At 31.5% G+C, this 23,263-nt stretch overlaps 3 protein-coding genes across 3 annotated transcripts; all 3 read left to right on the top strand.

Annotated features, from left to right (window-relative positions):
* The first annotated feature begins 601 nt into the window (after nucleotides 1-601).
* LOC108483037 (uncharacterized) lies at nucleotides 602-1,846 on the top strand. The gene has a single exon (XM_017786219.2). The coding sequence runs from the start codon at nucleotides 783-785 to the stop codon at nucleotides 1,602-1,604; it is 822 nt and encodes a 273-aa protein (XP_017641708.1). The 5' UTR covers nucleotides 602-782; the 3' UTR covers nucleotides 1,605-1,846.
* Nucleotides 1,847-6,416: 4,570 nt separating this feature from the next.
* Nucleotides 6,417-7,920, top strand: LOC108467991 (uncharacterized). Its single transcript, XM_017768835.2, has 3 exons — nucleotides 6,417-6,998; nucleotides 7,080-7,153; nucleotides 7,498-7,920. Exons 1-3 carry the CDS (start codon nucleotides 6,717-6,719, stop codon nucleotides 7,583-7,585), a joined length of 444 nt encoding a protein of 147 aa, XP_017624324.1. The 5' UTR covers nucleotides 6,417-6,716; the 3' UTR covers nucleotides 7,586-7,920.
* An 11,515-nt stretch (nucleotides 7,921-19,435) lies between these two features.
* Nucleotides 19,436-21,557, top strand: LOC108476097 (uncharacterized). Its single transcript, XM_017778220.2, has one exon. The coding sequence runs from the start codon at nucleotides 19,667-19,669 to the stop codon at nucleotides 21,320-21,322; it is 1,656 nt and encodes a 551-aa protein (XP_017633709.1). The 5' UTR covers nucleotides 19,436-19,666; the 3' UTR covers nucleotides 21,323-21,557.
* Nucleotides 21,558-23,263: the final 1,706 nt, after the last annotated feature.

Raw genomic sequence — 23,263 nt, 5'->3', positions numbered from 1 at the left:
CATAACTTAAAAAAAAGAGTGACATCCTCACTAGTATTGTATGAATTATAAAAATAGAGCGTGACCATAGGTTATTTGTTTACGATGAATGACTAATCATTACTGTTTGTAAGTGATAGTCGTTTTCATTGCAAAAGATATAATGTTGATCATCAGATAAAATGGATCGGATTAGGTGATGAACTTAACCTAAAGGGGTCAATGATATCTTATGAGGTAACACGCATATTTGACAATGTCATTGGATAAAGGTTTCGTATATGTAGTTTTCATAATGGTATATAATTAAATAAATTTAATTATATATGTTTGAGGATCAAATTGATAAAATTTGTAAATGTAGATGTTTAAATTTATTGAATTATTTAGAATTATGATCAACTTGATAGAATGTGTAAGTATTGATGACTAAATGTGTTATTATACCGATTAGAAAAAAATCGCATCATCACTTTAATTAATAATTAAATAAAAAGTGACAAAAAAAAACCTAAAATATAAATAATCAAAAAATTTATATTTAAGACATTAATAACTAAATTAAAATTATTATAATTAAATAATAACAAAAATACGCTAATAATTGTTAACTCCAAAAGGATTGAGGGCAAGGGAGAAGGAAAATAAAAAACAACACGGGGCTGACTCAGAGAGTCCTCTCCTTTGTAGGTAATGAGGACACGTGTTACTCACCCAAACATCACTTCCACAGTGTCTCCCCACTTCACTTTCTTGTATTTCAGCTTCTCTTTCCCACCCGTTGCCCCCCAAACCCCCCACTTATGGCTGATATACAGCAATCCTATGACCAGCTAAACGGCGTCGTACCACCCTCCGTCGCCGTCGTTTCATCCGACACCGTTGGATCCAAACGCCAAAGACGTCCCAGCGTTCGATTAGGCGACATCGGTGGCGACCAATCCTATGATTCTCACACACGAAGACCCACAGCTCCCTCTGCCGTATCTGCCGCCTCTAAGCAATGGAAAAACCAACCCCACCATTCGTTAAACACCTCAGTCGGCGGTTTGAATTCTAAATCGTCAAAAACTCGCACTGTTCCCAATCTCGCCGCCGCTGACACCACCAACAACGGCACCTTCGATGACGAAAGAGAAGCTAACGAAAACAATAATAATTTAGACGGCGTCACAATTGGCTGGAGGGTTAAAGATATCAAGAAACGGGGACCCGCTATTAAACGGATCAGATCCAATTGGGTTCCTAAATTCGACAATTCTAGCGGCGGAAACGCTAATATCAACGGCGAAAACAACACGGAAGATAAATACAGTGGTGGTGAAGATAACGATTGTTTCGATATGGAGAATTCAGAGAGTCCCATTAAAGAACAGAGTCCAATTCATTGTTTGGATAATTTGGGTATCCACAGAAGGAGACCAGTGCATGAAGATGGGGTTCGAATATGGCTAAATAATTTGGGTTTAGGAAGGTACGCTCCACTTTTCGAGATCCATGAAGTTGATGATGAGGTTTTGCCATTGTTAACATTGGAAGATTTGAAAGATATGGGAATAAATGCAGTTGGTTCTAGAAGGAAAATGTTTTGTGCTATTCAGAAGCTTAGTAAAGGATTTTCATAACGTTTTTGTAGTGATGGAGATATTTATCCGCCATTGCAATGTAAGTTAAAGCTTTTATTACCTCTTTCTCTGTTTACATTAACATTTGGTGTAGTGAAGTAGGAGAATCATTAGGGTTTTTTTTTTGTAAAAGTATCATTGACGGAGTATTGTATTTTTACGTTTTCACTCGTAGCAAATTAGTCCCTATACATTATATTATATTATATCAAAGAGTAAATTGTCCAATTCTAGGTAAAAAATTGGTCTTTTTTCTGTGGCACGCTACATAAAATTGTCCAGTTGTTTTATCAACAACGTTAATTTTTAATAATAAATATTGATGAAAATTTTACTAGAAGAGATAAATTTACTCTTTAATCAAATGTAAAGAGCGGGTTTGTATGGTAGTTTTACTGGGTTTTTGGTTAGATTTTTAAGGTGCTCTTTTGTTAAGTTAATGCTAACTATTGTTGAGAATTTTAATAGAAAAAAAGAAAGTGAGACAAGATAATATTAGCTTGTATTTTGGTTAAAGAAAAGTGCTTGACGAAAATTAAAGTATTTTCAAATCATATTCCTATTGTTTTCTCATTGAATGGAATATATGTTTTACAATTAGATGCTATATTGTTATTTCTTTAAGCTATGAGACTAGTGATTTGTGTTGTGAAGGCTAGACCCTTTTAGGGAAGGCGCATTTGATGCACTTAACTAAAAAGTAATTGGAGGTTATTGTATTAAGAATTGGACTGCGTTTTGTTCTTTTCATTCAGGAAATAGGTAAATTAATTTTTATATGTTAGATCAAAGAATAAAATAATGCTTTTGGTAAAAAATCTACATTTTTACTGTTAAAAATTGGTCAATATACATCAGCATGTGGTACACGAGACACGCTACGTGCCTGTTGTTGATTATTTTGTCAATCACTTCAGTTTTTAACAGTATAAATAAATAAAAAATTAACAGAAAAAATTAATTTACTCTTCAATCGTATGTAAAGGGATTAATTTACTTTTTTTTAGTAGAAGGAATAAAATGTAATTTACCAAGTTGCTAGTGGATAGAAATGCACCATGTAGCCTTGACAACATGCATTGTGATTACTGTGACGTATTCATTCAGAAGGTTAATAGCTTGGAATGAAGCAATGGCGCAATAAATGTTTCTTTGCTACGGTTGTTGAAGTTTCTATATTTGTTCCCTCTAGAAACAAAATTGTCAAACATATAGCTAATTTGGTTGACCTTTATTCAAGAGAAATATATTTAATTGCTATTGAAAACTAGAAAAAGTTTTAACACATCATAATATCATGCCAAAAATTAGGTGGAGCAGCTTCTTCCACCTAGGGTAGTTCATCTTCAATCCCAAGTCCCTTTGCCAAAGCCAGTTTTAGTGGATTTGTTTTAGGGCTATATGCATGAATGCATTTTTTGTTTCTTATATGGGTAATTATACCTAAGGTCATTAAACTATTAGTTGATTTATATTTTAATTACTCAACTTCAATAAGTTATAAAAATAATTATTGAACTATTTAAAAGTTTTTATTTTAGTTATTGGATTGTTAAGCTTTTTTTAAAATCCGGCTAGCGAACTCTAAGTGACGATTTCATGATCGGTATTGTGGATCAATATTCATTGATAAGTAGAAGAGTAGACCTTAGATCCAAGTCGATCTGACAGATAAAAGAGAGACAAAATAAGAGTTTTGATTGGTGCAGAAAGTGCAAACAAAGAAACAAAGAATGCCATATAACAACAATTTTAACAGTTTAAGAACTTAAATGAAAATTTTCGAATAGTTTGATGATAATTTTATAACTTTTTGAAGCTAAGTGATGAAAACCTAAAGTTGCTAAATACTAATAGATTAGTAACTTTGGGTGTTATATATTACTTTTGGGATCTTTCAGATCTTCTTTATAGACAATTGTTCATACTGAGTTGGGATGAGATGCAAAGATAAATGGTGCCAGCATTTTTGAAGAATACTATGTTATACTTAAATGCCCATCATGTATAGTCCCATGATTATGCTGAAATATGTGCAGGACATGTGTATATTAAGAAAATATAGAGTCTAGGTAGCATAAGTCGAAAACAGAAAACAACAATGAATATGGATGATATGCTGACAGGAAATTTGCCCATAGATTTTCCATCTTGGTGAGGACTGTGTTAAAAACTGGTTCCTAGCTTGACTTGGCTTGGCATGACAAAGCAGTATAACTATGTTTTTATCAATTACCAGTAGGAGCCAATGAACGGAGTAGGTTCGGATTTCCGACCGAACAAAGGAGAGAGGAGGTTAAAGATCAATAATTGAATTGTTAAAATATTAGTCATATAAAAATATAAAAGGATGTAAAACTGTTTAATTTTACACTAGTATAAATGGATTATAATTGTTATTTTCGTTGCTTTAGCCGATTTCTTTAATTTAGACTTCTTAACGGCTTAGTTGGCTTCACCTGGAATTCATAAATTCACACCATTTTTAGCGCATGAGAAGGGTTGAATGCGAAATACTGCTAGACATTGACTTGATTTGTTTGGCCTTGTTAAGTTGGGAATTGATACATTTTATTAAAATATTTGGATTATATAAACTTATTACAAATTAGGGTAAGCCTCAAAAAGGACTTATAGAAGGAAAAGGGCGAAATAAAATTAGAGAAAATAATCAAAATATCAAAAAGAAAAGAGATTCAAATGTACTAGATTTAGTCAAGAGTTAGTTGGTGAGCTTCAGGCGACGAAGCTCAACTTAAAAGGTTAAGGAGAAAATCTCATTGAGAAGAGGAACATATAAAAATTAAGCGATCATCTGATGATGGTGGACGAAGATCGAAAGACTTTCTTTGTTAGGGCTTCTAGTTTAAATTAGTGAAGCTTTATGCCATTTGAAGGAAAATTAAACTATAAAGTTAGAGGAGAGAAAAAAGCTCTTGTTCAGCGTGTTTGTTTATTGGGGGAAAAAGACTCAACAATGATTATGTCACTATTTAATAGAATACAAGTATGAAGTAGCTCCTTAAAACTTTAAACTTCTTGAATAATTCAATGATAATTTTGTATTTTTTTTAAAATTGAGTGACTAAAGTGTAAACTTACTAAAAGTTGAGTGACTCTAGTTATAGTTTAGCGTATGAAGAATAGTGGGTTAACGATCTATTAAATATTCATTAACAATATAATAATCTAGTGACTTAAATGATAATTTTCAAATAGTTCAAGAACTAATTTATAACTTTTTTATATTGACTTACAACAGTTGAATGATATTAAGTATAATTTATTTTAAAGATAACCAACCAATCAAATGCATTGCTATATTATATTTAATATCTATTTAATGTGAAAATCATATAGTAAATATTTAAAATACTGATGATAGAAGGTATTATATTTTTGGGTAATCTACTTAGTTGCTCATTCAATTTTTAAAGCGATTTATTTTGTTCACTTGAAATTTTTTCGGTAATTTTATCACTCAACATTTTAAGGCACTTTCACTTTTAGTCATTAAAGCATTAAATCCTTAATGACAACTAGCTATATTCACTAAATCGTGACTATATCATGTTTACACTTTCTTTTTGTTACCGATTTTTTTAAGTCTTAATTTGGATATCAAGATTAAAGTGAAAAATATAGAAACTAAAATATTTCATTAAAAATTTTATCAATTTGTATTTATTTATCCCATTCTCAAAAATTTTAAATTATTTTTTATCTTGAAATTTTAAATTTCAAAACATTAAAATTAATTAAATAAATTATTAAAATTTTTATCTTTTGATAACATCAACCGATTTATTATTATAACATTAAAATAATTAATTTAATCTCTTTTTATAACAATCATGTGAACATCTCTACCAAAAAATTAAAAGAGTGACAAATATTTTTAAATAAAAAATAAAGACATTGATTTTTAATTTCAAGAGGGTGCACTGACTTTGGCATATTTAAAACTAATACATATAGTATTCTCTCTCCTCTAAAACTATACTCTTAAAATATAAATAGGTAACTTACACTATTAGTCAATAGATTATGGTTAAATTTTCATTTTGGTCACTTAACTAGAAAAATATAATTTAATCACTTATGTTTTCGAAATAATTGTTTATATTATTATTAAGTGACACTTTTTAATTTGCATAATAACAATAATAGTCCTCAATTTTCATATTTTCTATCAAACTGACCTTCATTTTGTATAAAATGATTAAAAAACTTAAAATTATTTAGAAAATAGAAAATTATATTTAAAATTTCTAGAAAAATAAAATCTCGAAAATATTGTTGAAGAACTAATATGTACGAAAAATAAAAAAATATCATTCAATAGAATCAATAACAAATCAAAAAATCAAACAAAAAAAGTTAAATCATTATATATTTCTTCATTGTTTTTAAAACCAAATTAGCAATATCATCAAGTCAAGTTTTATACCTTTGAAGAATATTCAAAATTAATATTAGAGAGGCTTGTAAAATCAATTCTTATGTCTATTTTTTAACAAAAATAAAATAAAATATACCACATAATTTTTTCTTAATGGTTCTTTTTTTTAAAGAATGAATATTAAATATTTTCATACAAAAATATATTGGGAGAAATTTTGGAGGGTTTAAAATAATTTCCTCTTATTTTATCTATTTTGTTAGAAAAATATTTTTATTATTTTATAAATAACATTTTGAATAATATTATTATAGATTCTATCATCTCTGTTTTCATTTACACAATATTTAAAATTAGTCATAATTTAAGATAATACCAATCCACCGCTTTATTGGCAACCATTGTAATTAACATTAAATTGAGGGAAAATATAAAAATTGAGGATTGCAATTATACCCATTAAAAGAAGTGGAATTAATAACCCTAATTTTTATCATCATCTTCCGCCTACCATCGGCCCTCTTCGCTCTTTCATCTCTGCAAATCAGTTTTTTTTCCTTCTCTTCTCATATCAGTTCTCACCCACCAACGTGTCCGCTGGTGCTTTCCGGATCTGACCCGTATCCCTTGTCGGATCGTGTCGGCACAGTTACTGTACCCAAATTACCGAGTCCGGGGAACGAAGGTCACTGCCACTGTCCAATCCGAAAATGGCGTCGAGACTAGCGATGCTAAAACATTCCGCCGCCACCGACTACGGTTCTTTTTTAGGTCTGAGGAGATGTATTCATGCTTCAGCGCTCCCTCCACCCTTGGGCGCTCCAATCGGTCATCCCCCACCATCACAATCGTTGGTTTTCCCCGAGTCTGATCAAACCCCAGAAAGCAATAATAACAGCAACATTGGGTTTGGGTTCGGGTTCGGGTTCGGTTTCCCTAGTTTTCCCTTGGGAGGAGGATCCATGGAGCTCATGGCTGTCCCAAAGAAAAAAGTAAGGATGTTTTTTAAAATAAAATGATGGTTTCGAATGGAAATGTTCATATTTTATAGGTTTTTTCCCTATGTTTTTTAGGTGAGTCGGCATAAGAGAGGCATAAGAAACGGACCAAAGGCTTTGAAACCGATTCCGGTTATTATACGATGCAAGTAAGTGTTCTTTAATATATCAATTTGGAAATTGCTTGAATTAGTAATAAACGTAGTTTAGTTGTTGTACAAATGATTGATTAGCAGTAGATGTTCACCATGTTTATAAAATGTTCAAATAAATCCTTAACAGGAATAGGAAAGCGGTGATTATTAGAGCATTGGGATCCAAATCCATAAGTATGCATGCATAATAATAGCTACGACTGGACAAAACTAAATGATAATGTAAGGCTGCACAAAGAGATGATGGAATTGGATATAGAACATTTGCCCTTCATGACCTTCCTTGAAAGCAAATAAAAAAATGGGTAATTACAATCCATTGATTGCCTTAATTGCAGGAGTTGCGGTCGTGTTAAGTTACCACACTTCTTCTGTTGCAGTGGAGATCGTGGGCACAACAATGAACGAGATGATTCATCCGGTTAAGTTGTAGGTGGACTAATAATAAGAAGCTTTTTCATTTATTATGAGAAAACATTATTGGGATGTCATGACAATGTTGGTGGGCAAGCGTAGACGGATTCAGTCATAAAAATAGGTTAGAAAGTTTTGTTTACAAATGAAGCCATCTAGAATGATGGCAAATAACTGCAAAAATGATGATCTGATCTAGCTAGTGCATTTTTATGGAGTTACATAAGTGTGCACTTGTATGGAAAATCTTGGTTGGTTAAGATTGCTTTCGTGGTCTGTGTTTCTTGTATTTCTTAGCTGCAACTGGTTTCTATGCTAAAATGACAAGTTAATTTGCCCTTCTTATCTTTCTTTATCTTCATCTGAATCATTCCATCTGATCTTTCTGCAAATCAGCAACAAAGGGGTATTCCCAAAATTTAACTCACCAGCTTTAATTCTAGTTCAAATCAATGCTTGAGTACTCATTACTTACTGCCACTTGCTCTAGCACCGCTGCCAGTGTGGCAGATGATGCCGCAACATCGGAGGCAAGATAAGTCAAAGTCACTGGACCAGCTATCCACTTTGATTCTGAAAGCAATAAGAGCGAGCATCCATCTGCTTGTTCAGGACCTCAGCCTCCTGCGTTACCTCGGCCACCTTATTGAACTCATCAAGAAGCCTTCTAAAGTAAACTAACTCGTATTATGTGACAGCACATTTAAAAACAAGGGAGGTGGAAGATTTTGAGCTGCCGTCTCTTACAAAAACTCTTTTAAATGCATGTATTGTATAAATGGGTGGATTTGGGCATTCAATCCTGAACCTCATTTCTGCATCATCCACACTATATTAGTCCATGTTCGGATCCATCCGTTTCTCATGCGCTTGCCTTACGGCCATTTGACAATTGAATCAAAGAACACCTCAACAAGAAGTTGCATAGCAAAAGCCAGTTTTCATATGCACCAAAAAAGTTGTTAATACTGAAACCCCGAGCTTTGATCTGACTTTAAACAAATTTACCAATGCCCAAAGCAAAACATTTACAAGGTTAAAGTCTCGTCATGTATGAAAATGCAGCTCTCAGCGGTGCTAATCTACTGTTCACTGCCATAGATCTCACTAGACGTGTGCATTTGTTGTTTGCGTTTAACTACAGGGAAACTTGTTTTCTAAACCACTTTTTCTTACATGGACATCATTTTGAGGTTAAATTGAATATAAGCTTTTGTGCTAATTTTATATCGCTATTCGTGAAAAAGGGTCTTCTCCACCCACCCACCTTCTCCTCTTTCCTCTTTTCCTTTCCTTCCTCGTCTCCTCCAATGATTTGATCGACTTTAAACAAACTTACCAATGCCCAAAGCAAAACATTTACAAGGTTAAAATCTCGTCATGTATGAAAATGCAGCTCTCAGCGGTGCTAATCTACTGTTCACTGCCATAGATCTCACTAGACGTTTGCATTTGTTGTTTGCGTTTAACTACAGGGAAACTTGTTTTCTAAACCACTTTTTCTTACATGGACATCATTTTGAGGTTAAATTGAATATAAGCTTTTGTGCTAATTTTTATACGCTATTCGTGAAAAAAGGGTCTTCTCCACCCACCCACCCTCTCCTCTTTCCTCTTTTTCCTTTCCTTCCTCGTCTCCTCCAATGATTTGATCTGACTTTAAACAAACTTACCAATGCCCAAAGCAAAACATTTACAAGGTTAAAATCTCGTCATGTATGAAAATGCACTCTCGGTGGTGCTAATCTACTATTCACTGCCATAGATCTCACTAGACGTGTGCATTTGTTGTTTGCGTTTAACTACATGGAAACTTGTTTTCTAAACCACTTTTTCTTACATGGACATCATTTTGAGGTTAAATTGAATATAAGCTTTTGTGCTAATTTTTATACGCTATTCGTGAAAAAAGGGTCTTCTCCACCCACCCACCCTCTCCTCTTTCCTCTTTTTCCTTTCCTTCCTCGTCTCCTCCAATGATTTGATCGACTTTAAACAAACTTACCAATGCCCAAAGCAAAACATTTACAAGGTTAAAATCTCGTCATGTATGAAAATGCACTCTCGGTGGTGCTAATCTCATTCAACGCCATAGATCTCACTAGACGTTTGCATTTGTTGTTTGCGTTTAACTACAGTGAAACTTGTTTTCTAAACCACTTTTTCTTACATGGACATCATTTTGAGGTTAAATTGAATATAAGCTTTTGTGCTAATTTTTATCGCTATTCGTGAAAAAGGGTCTTCTCCACCCACCCACCCACCCTCTCCTCTTTCCTCTTTTTCCTTTCCTTCCTCGTCTCCTCCAATGATTTGATCTGACTTTAAACAAACTTACCAATGCCCAAAGCAAAACATTTACAAGGTTAAAATCTCGTCATGTATGAAAATGCAGCTCTCAGCGGTGCTAATCTACTGTTCACTGCCATAGATCTCACTAGACGTGTGCATTTGTTGTTTGCGTTTAACTACAGGGAAACTTGTTTTCTAAACCACTTTTTCTTACATGGACATCATTTTGAGGTTAAATTGAATATAAGCTTTTGTGCTAATTTTTATACGCTATTCGTGAAAAAAGGGTCTTCTCCACCCACCCACCCTCTCCTCTTTCCTCTTTTTCCTTTCCTTCCTCGTCTCCTCCAATGATTTGATCTGACTTTAAACAAACTTACCAATGCCCAAAGCAAAACATTTACAAGGTTAAAATCTCGTCATGTATGAAAATGCAGCTCTCAGCGGTGCTAATCTACTGTTCACTGCCATAGATCTCACTAGACGTTTGCATTTGTTGTTTGCGTTTAACTACAGGGAAACTTGTTTTCTAAACCACTTTTTCTTACATGGACATCATTTTGAGGTTAAATTGAATATAAGCTTTTGTGCTAATTTTTATACGCTATTCGTGAAAAAAGGGTCTTCTCCACCCACGCACCCTCTCCTCTTTCCTCTTTTTCCTTTCCTTCCTCGTCTCCTCCAATGATCGAAATAGTCATCGTCGCTTCCTTATCAACTGCAACGCCCTTCTCCCCCTTTCTTTCCATTTTCCTACCCCTTCCTCCTCTTCTCCACCACTCATCTTTTACCTCATTCATCACCACTCTCATTCTCTTTATTCGAAAAGTGAAATGCTTAAAATAACAATGTGGCCAAAGGTTTTTTCTTTGGCTCCTCCCTCAATGAATTGTGTTTTATTAGGTTTAAGGTGACTCTTTTTTTCTTTACATTTGATAAAAAGTAATTTAAAAGTTTAAGAGTGAGTTTCAAGAATGACAATATCGTCAATAACGGTTACAATGCACCAGTTCGTGTTATCTATCCTTGTGGCTGGCTTCGACGCCCCGCACATGGCTTGTATCTCTGATGGTGGCATTCCATCCAGTGTTTATTCTTGACTTGACTTTATGTCAAGGGTTTATACCACTTTCTTTCATTTCTTTTGTTTTCTACGTTAACCGTTAAATGAACTTGAATCTAAAATATGCTCTTTTACTCGTTAATGGATATTAACCCATCGTTTCAAATGTTGAATAATTTAATGATTATTTTATAACTATTTTAGTAATTAAAATTTAAACTTACTAATAGTTTAATGACTTTTGGCGTAGTTTATTATTTTATTTATAATATTTACAAATCAATGTAAGTAAAATAGAGATTTTGATTTTAATTTTAATTTTTGATTTTCTTTTTTTATTTTGAATTTTTTGAAAATGATTTATATTCTTTTCTAAAAATTATATGCTTTTAATTTTTTAAATATATTTTTAAGTATTAGAATTTTTAATTATAATTATAAAATGAATATCAAATGCATAATATTTTTTAATATAAAATGAATATTCTAAGCAGATAAAATGGTTAGTACATCATGAAATTAAGTCTCTTAACTATTAAATTCAATGCTAAAAACATTACTTTAATTAGCAAAAATATCATTCTCGTATCTACAAAACTAAGAAACCAGTAATTAATGAAAAGAATCTAAGCATCGATTATAGCTCTTCCATAAATATCCTTATCCTTTATCATTAAAGGTTAAATCACCATTTAAGTCCCGAATTTAACAATTTTTTTTTTCATGTTGGGGCTTTAATTTCTTTTTCTAAGTTAGATATTAAACTTGACAATTATTTCTATATTGGAGCCTAAACTAGGCAATTATTTTTATATTGGAGCTTGAACCTTTTTTTTGCCTAAGTCTTTAAACTTGACAATTGTTCCCGTATTGGGCATGAACTTGACAATTGTTCTAATATCGAAGCCTGAGCTTTAGGATTTTCAAGAACTAAATTGAGCAAAAAAAGTTCAACTCATAACGTGAAAATAATTGACAAGCTTAAGGTCTAAATTGAACAAAAAAAATTCAGACCTCAACGTGAGAAAAGTTGTCAGGTTCAAGCTAAAAAGTGATTTAACCCATTATTAAACAATAAAAATTGGATTATTCCAATTTGATATTGATAATTTTTCTTTTAAGAATAAGTATTTAATACATTGAAATAAAATATTTTAATTTTATACCAATTTTTGGACGCAACAGTAAGATATGTTGTATTTTTAGTGAGAAAGCGTATGTTCGAACCTTAGAGATAATATTATTGAGAGAAGTAACCACAAATCCGAATATAAACCATAAAATAAACATAAAATATATCAAAAAATATTCTTAAAAAATTGAAACATTGAAATGTTTTTTACTTTGAAAATGTATCGAATCTAATAAATATATAATCTCTTTTCCTAAAATTAAAATATATGTACGGAATAATTTTTAAAAAATAATAAATTATTTTAAAAGGGTTAAATTTTGTTATTAGTTCTTGTACTTTAGAAAAGTTTTAGATATAATATTTTTACTTTAATTTAGTTTTTAAATCTTTATACTTTTCAAAATTTAAATTTTCAATCCTCACCAAAGATTAAATCTCAAATTCATTGAATTTTGATATTTTCGAAATTTGATGTGACAAACATTATCATCTATGTAATGTCATGTTAGCTTATTATTTTCGCTTATTACTAACTAAAAATCTAGCTACTTGATTGACAATTATCACTTGCATCAAAATTGAATTTTCAAATTTTGAAAAAAAATATAGACTTAGAATGATCCAATTGAAGAATATAGACTAAATCTACAATTATATGCATAGTATAGGACTAATAATTGAAATTAAACAAATAAATTTAACTGTTGTTGTTTGGGTTAAGACTAAAAATTTAAAATTCGAAAGTACAAAGACTAAAATTGATTAGATTAAAAGTACTAAGACTAAATTCGTAAATTTTGTAAAGTACAGAGACTAATAGAAAATTTTAACCTTTTAAGAAATGAAGTAATTATTGATCAGGAAGGATTCGCTGGATCCCACCTCATTCTAAGCCTATAACTATGTATCACAGCCCTATTTTATTGCTCTGACTCTGACTGTTTTTCTCTGTTTTCGGCTCAGTTTCCGATCATCGCACAATCGTCACCCTTTTATTACCTCCGTTTTATAGCGCGTGTGTCACACTCCAGCTTACGTCCTTGATTTTGCCCATCTATTTAATTTAATTACGGTAAATTACACTTATGGTCACTAAACTATTAGTCATTTTACTACTTGGTCACTCAACTTCAAAAAGTTACAAAATTTGTCATGAATTATTCAATTTTTTTCATTTAAATCAATGAGTTGTTAAAATCGTTGTTGTATTGCCTTCTTTGTTAGCAATGCTTGCACCAAAAGAATGATTTGCTTCCCTTTCTCTTCTACAGTTCAGTTTTTTTAATAGAACAACTTTGAATATCATGAATTTGCGAACTAAAATTTAAATAATTTTCTTCTTTGATCTTTAACACTAACTGTTAGATCAACTTGAATATAAAGTATGTTCTTCTACTCGTCAATGGGTATTGATCCACTATACCGATTGTCGAATCATCGCTTGTAACTTACTAGCTAGATTTTTTTAAAAGAAAATTTTAATAGCCCAGTGACTTAAATTAAAATAACTTTCAAATAGTTCAGTGACTTGAATGAAAATTTTTAAATAGTTCAATGATCGTTTTGTAACATTTTGAAGTTAAATGACTAATACGTAAAATTACTAATAGTTTAATGACCTTAGCTATAGTTTACCAAAATGGTTAATAAAGTATATTATAAATTAAATATAAAGTTTGATACATTTTATTGTTAGGGTAAACTATACAAACGGTCACCTAACTATTCCCGCGTTCTTATATTTTGGTACTCAACTTTAAAAATTTTCAATTTAGGGATTAACATTTGAATTGTTCTTATTTTGATCACCTATCGTTAAATTGATCACAAAAAGTTTTTTTTCTAACTATTATAATAACACATTTAGTCCTCAATACTTACTTATTCTATCCTTTTGATCCTAATTCTAAATAATTCAATAAATTTAACCCATCACATTTACAAATACTATCAATTTTATTCTCAAACTTTCTAATCAAAGCTTTCAGCTTTTAAAACAGAAGCATTCCACACCTATAAATTTGAACCCCAAAAAAAAATCTCTTAACTAATGAGCCACTTTCTGAGCCAATTAGGTACCAATAAGTTTAACTTGAAACTTTATTTCCTTTTTTTTATTAGTTTTCTTCTAAATAATAATATTTTATAACCTTTTATTGATAGAATGTTGGCTAAAGAAAATGAAAAAAAAACCCTTTAAAAAACACTTCAGATTTACTCATATTGTTAACAGTATGACGTAGAAATAATTCTCGAAGTTGATCCTTAAAATTGGAAATTAAATCTAGAGTTAAAAAACATGGATTTGACAATCCAATTTATTCAATCAATAATTATATAAAAATTATGAACATTTAATTTTTCAAAAGGAAAAAAATATGGAAGTTAATTGAATTTTCTTTTGTTACACCGATAATGATTGTTTTAATTTTATAAACTGATTAATAGATTATTAAGTGTTCTATTTATTTTTTATTTTATTTTTTGTGAAAACAACTAAACTAAATATGCATAGATGTAATACCCCTACCCGTATTCATTGCCGGAATAGGTACAGGTATTCTAGGAGTTCTAATTTTTTATTTTTATTTTTTATTTTAGGAAAACTCAATATAATCCTTTTATAGATATCTAACCTTCCCTGCAATATTATATCGAGACCAATCCAAATCAACCAATCCAATTCAACATATTTTCAAGACAAATTCATGCATGTTTATAAAATAACGTCATCACATACCCAAAACCAGGTTTGTTAACCATACCAATGGCTAACTCTACATTCATTTCACAGAATCATTTACTTTATTAGCTTAGACATGCCATTGATTTCCAAAATAAAGTTTCTTTATATACCGAAGTCCTGAGGTTGATAGTGTGATGTGTCTCCGACCAAATCCGACCTCCGAGCTCTTAACACTACAAAACAGGGAAAAAGGAAACGGGGTAAGCACTTTGTGCTTAGTAAGCTTATGTAACAAGAATTATACTTACCTAATATTTTCAATACAATACAATAAACATTCATATATTCATTCAATGCATTATTACCCTAACATTTACAAACTCAACATTTAAGTTAGTACAATAATTTCCACGTACCAATAATATATACCATGATTGATGTGTTCATCAATACCATGATTTCCATTTCCTTGTTATTTTTCCATATTTATCCCGTTGAATTTATCGGAATTTCGATGGATTTTTCAGAGGTACACTTTTAGTTTACAATTCCGAGTCCGTCAAATCATATTCATGTGCGCACATATCCATTTCAGAGAGCACACTCCCGCGAACCTCAACCTTGCGGCGGGATTACGGTCGAGCTAAATCCGCAATATAAACTCACGAGTATTTTGGATTACCGTCCAGGCTAAATCCCTGCAATGACAATTACTCTAATGAGCTTGGATCTGAATTACCAGTTACCAGTCCAGGCTAAATCCCCTGCAATATAAACTTATAGAGTATTGTCGGGATTACCGGTCGAGCTAAATCATTGCAATGACAATTACTCTAATGAGCTTGGATTTGAATTACAGTCCAGGCTAAATTCAGACCCTAATTCAGATTACCCGTCCGGGCTAAATCCATTTTACACATATTCTTCGGGAGGGCTATATCAAGATAGGATCACCCGTCCGGGCTAGATCCTTTTTACCGTCAATTCCTTTTCAGAGATCTATCGAATTTTCCTTTCATTCAACCGGGATTTCTTCCCATTTTATCAAATATATCAATGTTTCATTAATTTTCATACAATGAACATTCAAATCATATTCACATCAATAACATACAATCTCAAGCATTTAAGAATATAATTCAAGTTACACGAACTTACCTTGATACTTGTTTGTAAACAAAAAAAATCTACTAATCCCGAACTTTTTCCTTTCCTCGATCTAGCTTAGTATTTGAATCTTCTGGATCTAAATAAATAAATTTAATTATCAAATTAATACATTTCATGTTCATATGCAACATTCTCTATAATTCAACTATTATTTATAGTTCATTCAAAGCTGTCTACTTGAGTCATAGTCACTAAATTATTTTTATCTTGAGATACAGAACTCCAAATTAGGATCCGATAAATTTTCCTGAAACTAGACTCACATATCTTCTTACCATAAAATTTTAAAAATTTTTGGTTAATTCAATCAGTACAGTTTATTCTTTAAAGTCACCCCTGTTCTGCTGTCTACAGTTCTGACCATTCTTCACTAAAAATTAATTATCTCTTCATACAGAATTCAAATGATGTTCTCGTTTATTTATCTTAAAAATAGACTCATTAAGAATTCTAGATATATAAATTTAAGTCCCTAATTGTTTTTATTAAATTTTTTATGATTTTTCAAATTCAGAACAGGGGAACCCAAATTCATTCTGACCTTGTCTCACAAAATTCATTATATCTCAAAATTTACAAATCCATTGCTTACACTATTTCTTCTATGAGAAACTAGACTCAATAATATTTAATTCCATATCTTTTTCATCTTCTAATTCAATTTATACAATTTATGGTGATTTTTCAAAGTTAGTCTACTGCTGCAGTCCAAACTGTTTTTGTGCAATCTATTTATTGCCATTTTTCCCCTAAGCTTTTAATAAATGATAATTTCGTCCCTACTCAATTAGCCTCTCAATTGTACTGATTTTTCTCAATTAATATTTTATTCTATCACCTTAAACTAGTTTACAACCTTTAGGGATCAGAATTTCAGCAATAGACTTTAATTCCAAGCATTTTCACAATTAGGTCCTAAAAATAAATTTCTATTGAAATTACCTAATAAAATCATCTCATAAACAAATTAAAGCTTTAATTTCATTCTATTTCATCACAAACTTACAGCACTCAACCATGGTGACTTTCAATTTCACCCATGAAATAAAAAACTAATGAATTTAATAGTAGGACCTAGTTGTAAAAGTCTTAGAAACACAAAAATTACAAGAAAAAGGCAAGGATTAACTCAATTGGTGCAAAAATTATGAAATAACAGCTTAGAGAACCCTCCTATGGCGTTTTTAGCTGCTGGAATTGAAGAGAAATGAAGAGAAATCTAGATATTTCCTATTTAGTCCTAGCTTTATTTAGTTAATTTTGCAATATTCCAATTTTACCCTTAATTTATCAATTTTTCTGCTGATTTCATACCCTTGCCGTCCAGCCCAAATAACTTTTGGGTCTAATTTCCTTTTAAATCCTTTCTCATTAGACTCTTAAACTATTTATCATTCTAGCAACTTTTACACCTATTACAATTTAGTCCTTTTCATTTAATTGACTACCCAAACATTAAAATTTCCTAACAAAATTTTAATACCACACTAATAACATTTCATAAATATTTATAAAATTATTTTCGACTCGGTTTTACAAGATAGAGGTCCCGATATCTTGTTTTTACCCAATTTCTTCAATAATTTCTTTTTCTAACTAACCACTAAATCGGTAAAATTTTTCTATCAATATTTTCATACGATTTTCCTATCATATCAATTTTCATGCAAAAATATTGAAATAAATTTCTCTTTAAATCGGATTTGTGGTTACGAAACCACTGTTCCGATAACCTTTAATTTAGGCCATTACAATAGAAATACTGTAACTATCGTTTTATTCTATGGCTTCTCCTAATGACTGCCTTGAATCCTCATTTGGTTCTTTGCTTGGGTCCCATTTGTGATTAGCGTTGTAGTGTTTTGTCAAATCTACAATAAACAATATGTATCACTAATAATTTGATTTAGTGTTAAATTATTTATCAAAATAATTAAAAACTAAAATTATGATAGTCAAAGTGAAAAACAATTTTACAAATATTAAATTATTTATATAATTTAATTATACATATTATATATTAAAGTTTATATTTTTATATTATTTTAATGGCGTTAGTTAATTTTAACACTAACTTCTTAAAAAATATAAACAAAAGGGTTATATATCAAATTGGATAATTCCAAGCATAAATAAAACAATTAAGAGATGTGGAATGCCTCTATTTTAAAATATGAAAGCTTTGATTTGAAAGTTTGAACATAAAATTGATATAACTTGTAAATGTGAAGGGTTAAATTTATTAAATTATTTAGAATTAATATCAAGTTGATAGAATAAGTAAGTATTAAGAACTAAATGTGTTATTATATCGGTTAGAAAATGGGTTTTCATTATCAATTTAACGACAAGTAATTAAAACAATAACAAATTCAAATGTTAGTGCCTAAATTGAATATTTTTAAAGATGGGTGACTAAAATGAGAATAAGACATAGTTAGGTGACCATTTGTATAGTTTACCCTTAATATTATATAATGTTTTACTTATTTTATAATCATTTTCGATTTACGGAATATGCAAAATAAGTAAATATATATATATATATATATATATATATATATATTTATTTGTTTTAGTAGTTTCAAGTTTTTTCTTCAAACTTATTTGGGACAATCAAAGTATCAAACAAAGTTTACAAATAGTTAATTTGCGTTAATTCCACAATCCATAAATTCTCCATTCGGTTTATTAATGTTGTTTAAATTCCATAGTAGGAAAATATAGCTTTATATATAAAATTAATATTTTATTGAAGTTGATAGTATGCATTAATTTAATTATATTATAATTATTTATTTTGAGAATTCACTATAATATTATTACAAAATCAAGACATTCTAAAATTAAAATTAAAAAGACATGAATAAAGCATCATATTTGATAAAAATATTTAAATTTATTAAGAATCTGGTTGCGGAGTAAATTATGTTTTTCTTTGTGATCGTATAGTCAAAAAACATGAGATATTTTATCTAAAGTAACACATTTAAAAGACTTTGAGATAAAAGAGTTTTATTTCGAGTATTATACTTGGATAGATTTTATCTTTTTATCTTGACAGCAAATTTTGTAGAATCGTGATCTAAGCATGAGACTTGCAAATTGAAAAAAATTCTTAGAGATATTGTTTTTTTACTTTAAATATTTTTTTATCCTATTTTGCATGGAGATAATTTTGAAGGAATAATTTGCGGCATATGAGGTTGATGTATTTAGAGAGAGTTTTTGTTTCGAGGGAATAGAGAGTGTAAGTAACTTCTATTAAGGGATTTTTATTGTATATTTGGTTAATAGCTTTTTGTAAGAGATATTGTTTGGAGGAAGTTTATAATTCAATTATATCTATTAGAATACTCCAACGAAAAGTTACTATAATTTAATTATGAGTTAAATCGAGTATGAATAAATGTAAATACATACTGCTTTTCAAATTCCACTACAGCGAAGTCAACCGGCGGTGATATTCACGCGCCTGAATTGCGTCTCATATTCAAAAAAGTTTCACACCTCTCGAAATATATCTCCAGGCCAAGCCAGTTCACTTGCTGGCTACTACTGCTCCATCGTTTCCCAATCACTCTTTTCTCTCTCTAGGTCCTTTACACTCTAAACCCTAAATTCTCTCTCTTTTTCTCCTCACTTTTCCTTTTTCGTTCTTTTCACTGCACAAACTTTCTAATCATCCAAACAGAAAAAAAAAAAGGAAGAAAAAAGCGAGGGAAGAAAAAACTGGGTTTAGCCGCCATGAAAGTACCAGAAAACGACGACCCAATTTCCGCTTCGAAGCTTCTTTTGGTTTCTCTTTTGGACCAAATTCAAAACATCATCAATTTCAAAGGCAAATGGGGTTTGATCAAATCAAAGCTTTTGGGTCTCCAGAGTCAACTCGTTGACCTCTCCGATTTCCCTTCTTCTTTATGTGATCCCCTTGCCATCGACCTCATTCGTTCCGTTTTTCTCACCTTGAACGACGCTGTTTCTCTTTCTCGGAAATGTCAAAACGATGGTTTGACCGAGGGAAAGTTGAAGACCCAGAGTGAACTCGACGCCGTTTTGGCGAAACTAAACCGGCATGTTATGGATAGTGAGATTTTGATTCGGAGTGGAGTGCTTCAAGACGGTGCCGTATCGAGTTCTTCTTCGAAGAAAGAAGCAGTACGAATTGAGTCGAGGAATTTGATAACTCGGTTACAAATTGGGACAAACGAGTCGAAGAACTCAGCCATGGATTCACTTCTGGGTTTGCTTCAAGAAGATGATAAAAACGTGATGATAGCTGTAGCACAGGGTGTGGTTCCAGTGCTAGTACGTTTACTTGATTCAAGCTCTTTAGAGATGAAGGAAAAGACAGTGGCCGCCATTTCGAGGGTATCAATGGTGGAATCGAGCAAACATGTGTTAATCGCTGAAGGGTTATTGCTTTTGAATCATCTTCTTCGAGTTCTTGAATCAGGAAGTGGTTTCGCAAAGGAAAAATCCTGTATAGCTTTACAAGCTTTAACTTTCTCTAAAGAAAATGCAAGAGCAATTGGTTCTAGAGGTGGGATTTCATCTCTTTTGGAGATTTGTCAAGTTGGTACACCTGGTTCACAAGCTTTTGCTGCTGGGGTTTTGAAAAACTTGGCTTCTTTTAATGAAATTAAAGAGAATTTCATTGAAGAGAACGCCATTTTTGTTTTAATAGGACTTGTTTCTTCAGGGACTGTTTTAGCACAAGAAAACTCAATTGGGTGTTTATGTAACTTGGTTTCTAATGATTCTAAGTTAAAGCTTTTGATTGTTAAGGAAAATGGGATTGATTGTTTGAAGAATTTCTTGGATTCATCTCCAAATCCAAAAAGTCTTGAAGTTGCTATTGAATTCATTAGGCATTTAGCTTCTTTTCCTCCTATTGCAGAAGCTTTGGTTGCTGATGGTTTCATTGCCCGTCTTGTATCTGCTTTGAACTGTGGGGTTTTAAATGTAAGAATTGCAGCAGCTAAAGCTGTTTACGAGCTCGGGTTTTCGTTGAAAACAAGGAAAGAAATGGGTGAATGTGGATGCATTGCACCATTGATTAAAATGCTAGATGGCAAAGCTGTTGAAGAAAAAGAAGCTGGTGCAATGGCATTGTCGAAGCTCGTCTTATACGTCGGTAACAGAAAGGTTTTCCAAAAAGATGAAAGGGGGATAGTAAATGTTGTCCAATTATTAGATCCTTTGATACAAAATCTAGATAAAAAATACCCTGTTTCAATCTTGTCCGAGCTCCTACATTCTAAGAGATGCAGGAAGCAAATGATTGCTGCTGGTGCTTGTGTGCATTTGCAGAAACTTGTTGAAGTGAACATTGATGGAGCTAAGAAGCTTTTGGAGAGTCTTGGTAAGGGTAAGATTTGGGGTGTTTTTGCCAGGCCATAGCAAATGGAAGGGATTATCTTCAATGTGGGGCTCATTGAACTGTATGTATATCATAAATTCATAGTTGTGTTTTTTTTTTTTCCCCTTTTGTTCATATTGGTTGTTTATTTGCTTTAGAGCTAGTCTATATGTTTAGTGTAATTGTTCATGGAGAAACAACTTTGTTTGTAGTTTGTAGACAAAATCTTTAGTTTTGGTGACATAATTAGTCTGGTTTTCAGTTTTGTTTCCCAAATTTCAATGATTACATAGCTATATGATCTTATTTTCTTCAAGGGAACATGCATATTAGGTTCTTGTGTTCACTGCTAGGCATATACCTTGAATGCCTCTGCTAATACAGGTCAACGTTCAGATCATTTTAGCTTTGCTTGTTGGATTTTTCAGTTTGGGTTATTGATTTCGAGTCATTTTGGGTTTTCGTCATTCTCGGGTTCAAGTTGGGCAGGTTCCAGATGTTAACTCTCTATGATCAAAATCTAAGCATTAGGTATGCAATGAACCATTTGGGGTTATTTAAGCTGTTCCTATAACACCTCCCTAAAGTAGCAAAGATTATAATAATGTTAACATTGATTATTTTGGTAGTTAGTTAAACAATGATGATGATGATATATATGATTGTGTGTTTGAAGTTGAAGAATCTGGGTGGCTGCTTCTGTTCCAAGTTTAGTTGCTGTCATTGTTCTCCAACCACCACAAACTTGTATACTATTTCCTTGCCTAAACAGGCAATCACTTCATCTTTCCAGCTCTTCTTAACAACCCCGTAGGGTCCCGTAAGGATATTTCTTTTTTGGTATGATCAAGATATTCTTTGGATCTGTTTTACCGTCCATGAAACCTTCAATCCTTTCAGGGTTCATAACTGTGCTTCCTAACAATGTCACCTTCATGTTTGAACTTGAGTTCTCTCACAGGGAGTGCCATGTGCTTTAGTAGTTAGTACTACATCCAACACTTATTGGCAGGGGTAAAGGCAAAGGGGCAGATAGTTGCCTTAGCGCCCCCCCCCCAAAAAAAAAAAATGGTAGATTTGCCAGTTGGGCCCTTAAAATTTTATGAAACATAGTATAATGGTAAAATTGCACTGACTTTCCCAAAAAACTATGTTTCATTTTTGGTCCCCTATGGCAATTTTCTGCCTTCGCCCTTGCGTGTTGGTAGGGCCAGGATAAGGATATTACTCCATCGTTAAGGATCTTGCTCATTAATTTCCTCTGTAAAAACTAGCTTAGCCTATTAAATTATTTATGGAAATAGATACTTTTGGTTAGTTCTATAATATCTATGGTATGGGAGGTCTGGTAGTTGATGTACCTATATATTTGTGGGACTAAACCATGTGCATTTGTTCTTGATGCCATGTGCATTTGTTGTTTGCGTTTAACGGCAGGTAAGGACCTACCTAAACTTGTTTTATAGATTGACTTACCCCATGTATTTGTTGCATTATATTTATTTGGGGAAAAAAATAGGTATATATCCATGTCTTCTGTTTAGTTGATTCATGCAATTCTAGCCTACTTTAAGTTTGGTTTCCGGAGACTTTCTCAAACCTACTTGTTTGAAACTTCCTTGCCTATTACATAGAGGTGTATTCAAATGGTTGGTTTTGTTAATATTCGAATCGAATTATCATTAATTAAATTAATTAGAAATTTTAAAAGCTCTAATTGTTAGCCGAATTGAATTTTTTTAGAAGCCTATTAACCCGACTGGAATAATTTTGGTTTATTCAGGCAGGCTATTAGTTGAATTAACCAAAAATTTACAATTCTTTTGTTTATTTTTATTTTATTTTTCAAATAATTTTAGTTTTCATAATAATTTTTAAGCCCATTTTAAGAATATATATATATATAAAATCTATTAATTTTTATATTTTGAGTTTATATAATGTGTTGGACTTATCTAATACTTTGTGCCTATAATATATTA

This window comes from Gossypium arboreum, chromosome 7 (genome assembly GCF_025698485.1).
Source record: "Gossypium arboreum isolate Shixiya-1 chromosome 7, ASM2569848v2, whole genome shotgun sequence".
Lineage (NCBI taxonomy): Eukaryota > Viridiplantae > Streptophyta > Magnoliopsida > Malvales > Malvaceae > Gossypium > Gossypium arboreum.
Note: the sequence above shows the minus strand (reverse complement) of the source record. Positions and strands in the feature narration are given on the sequence as shown.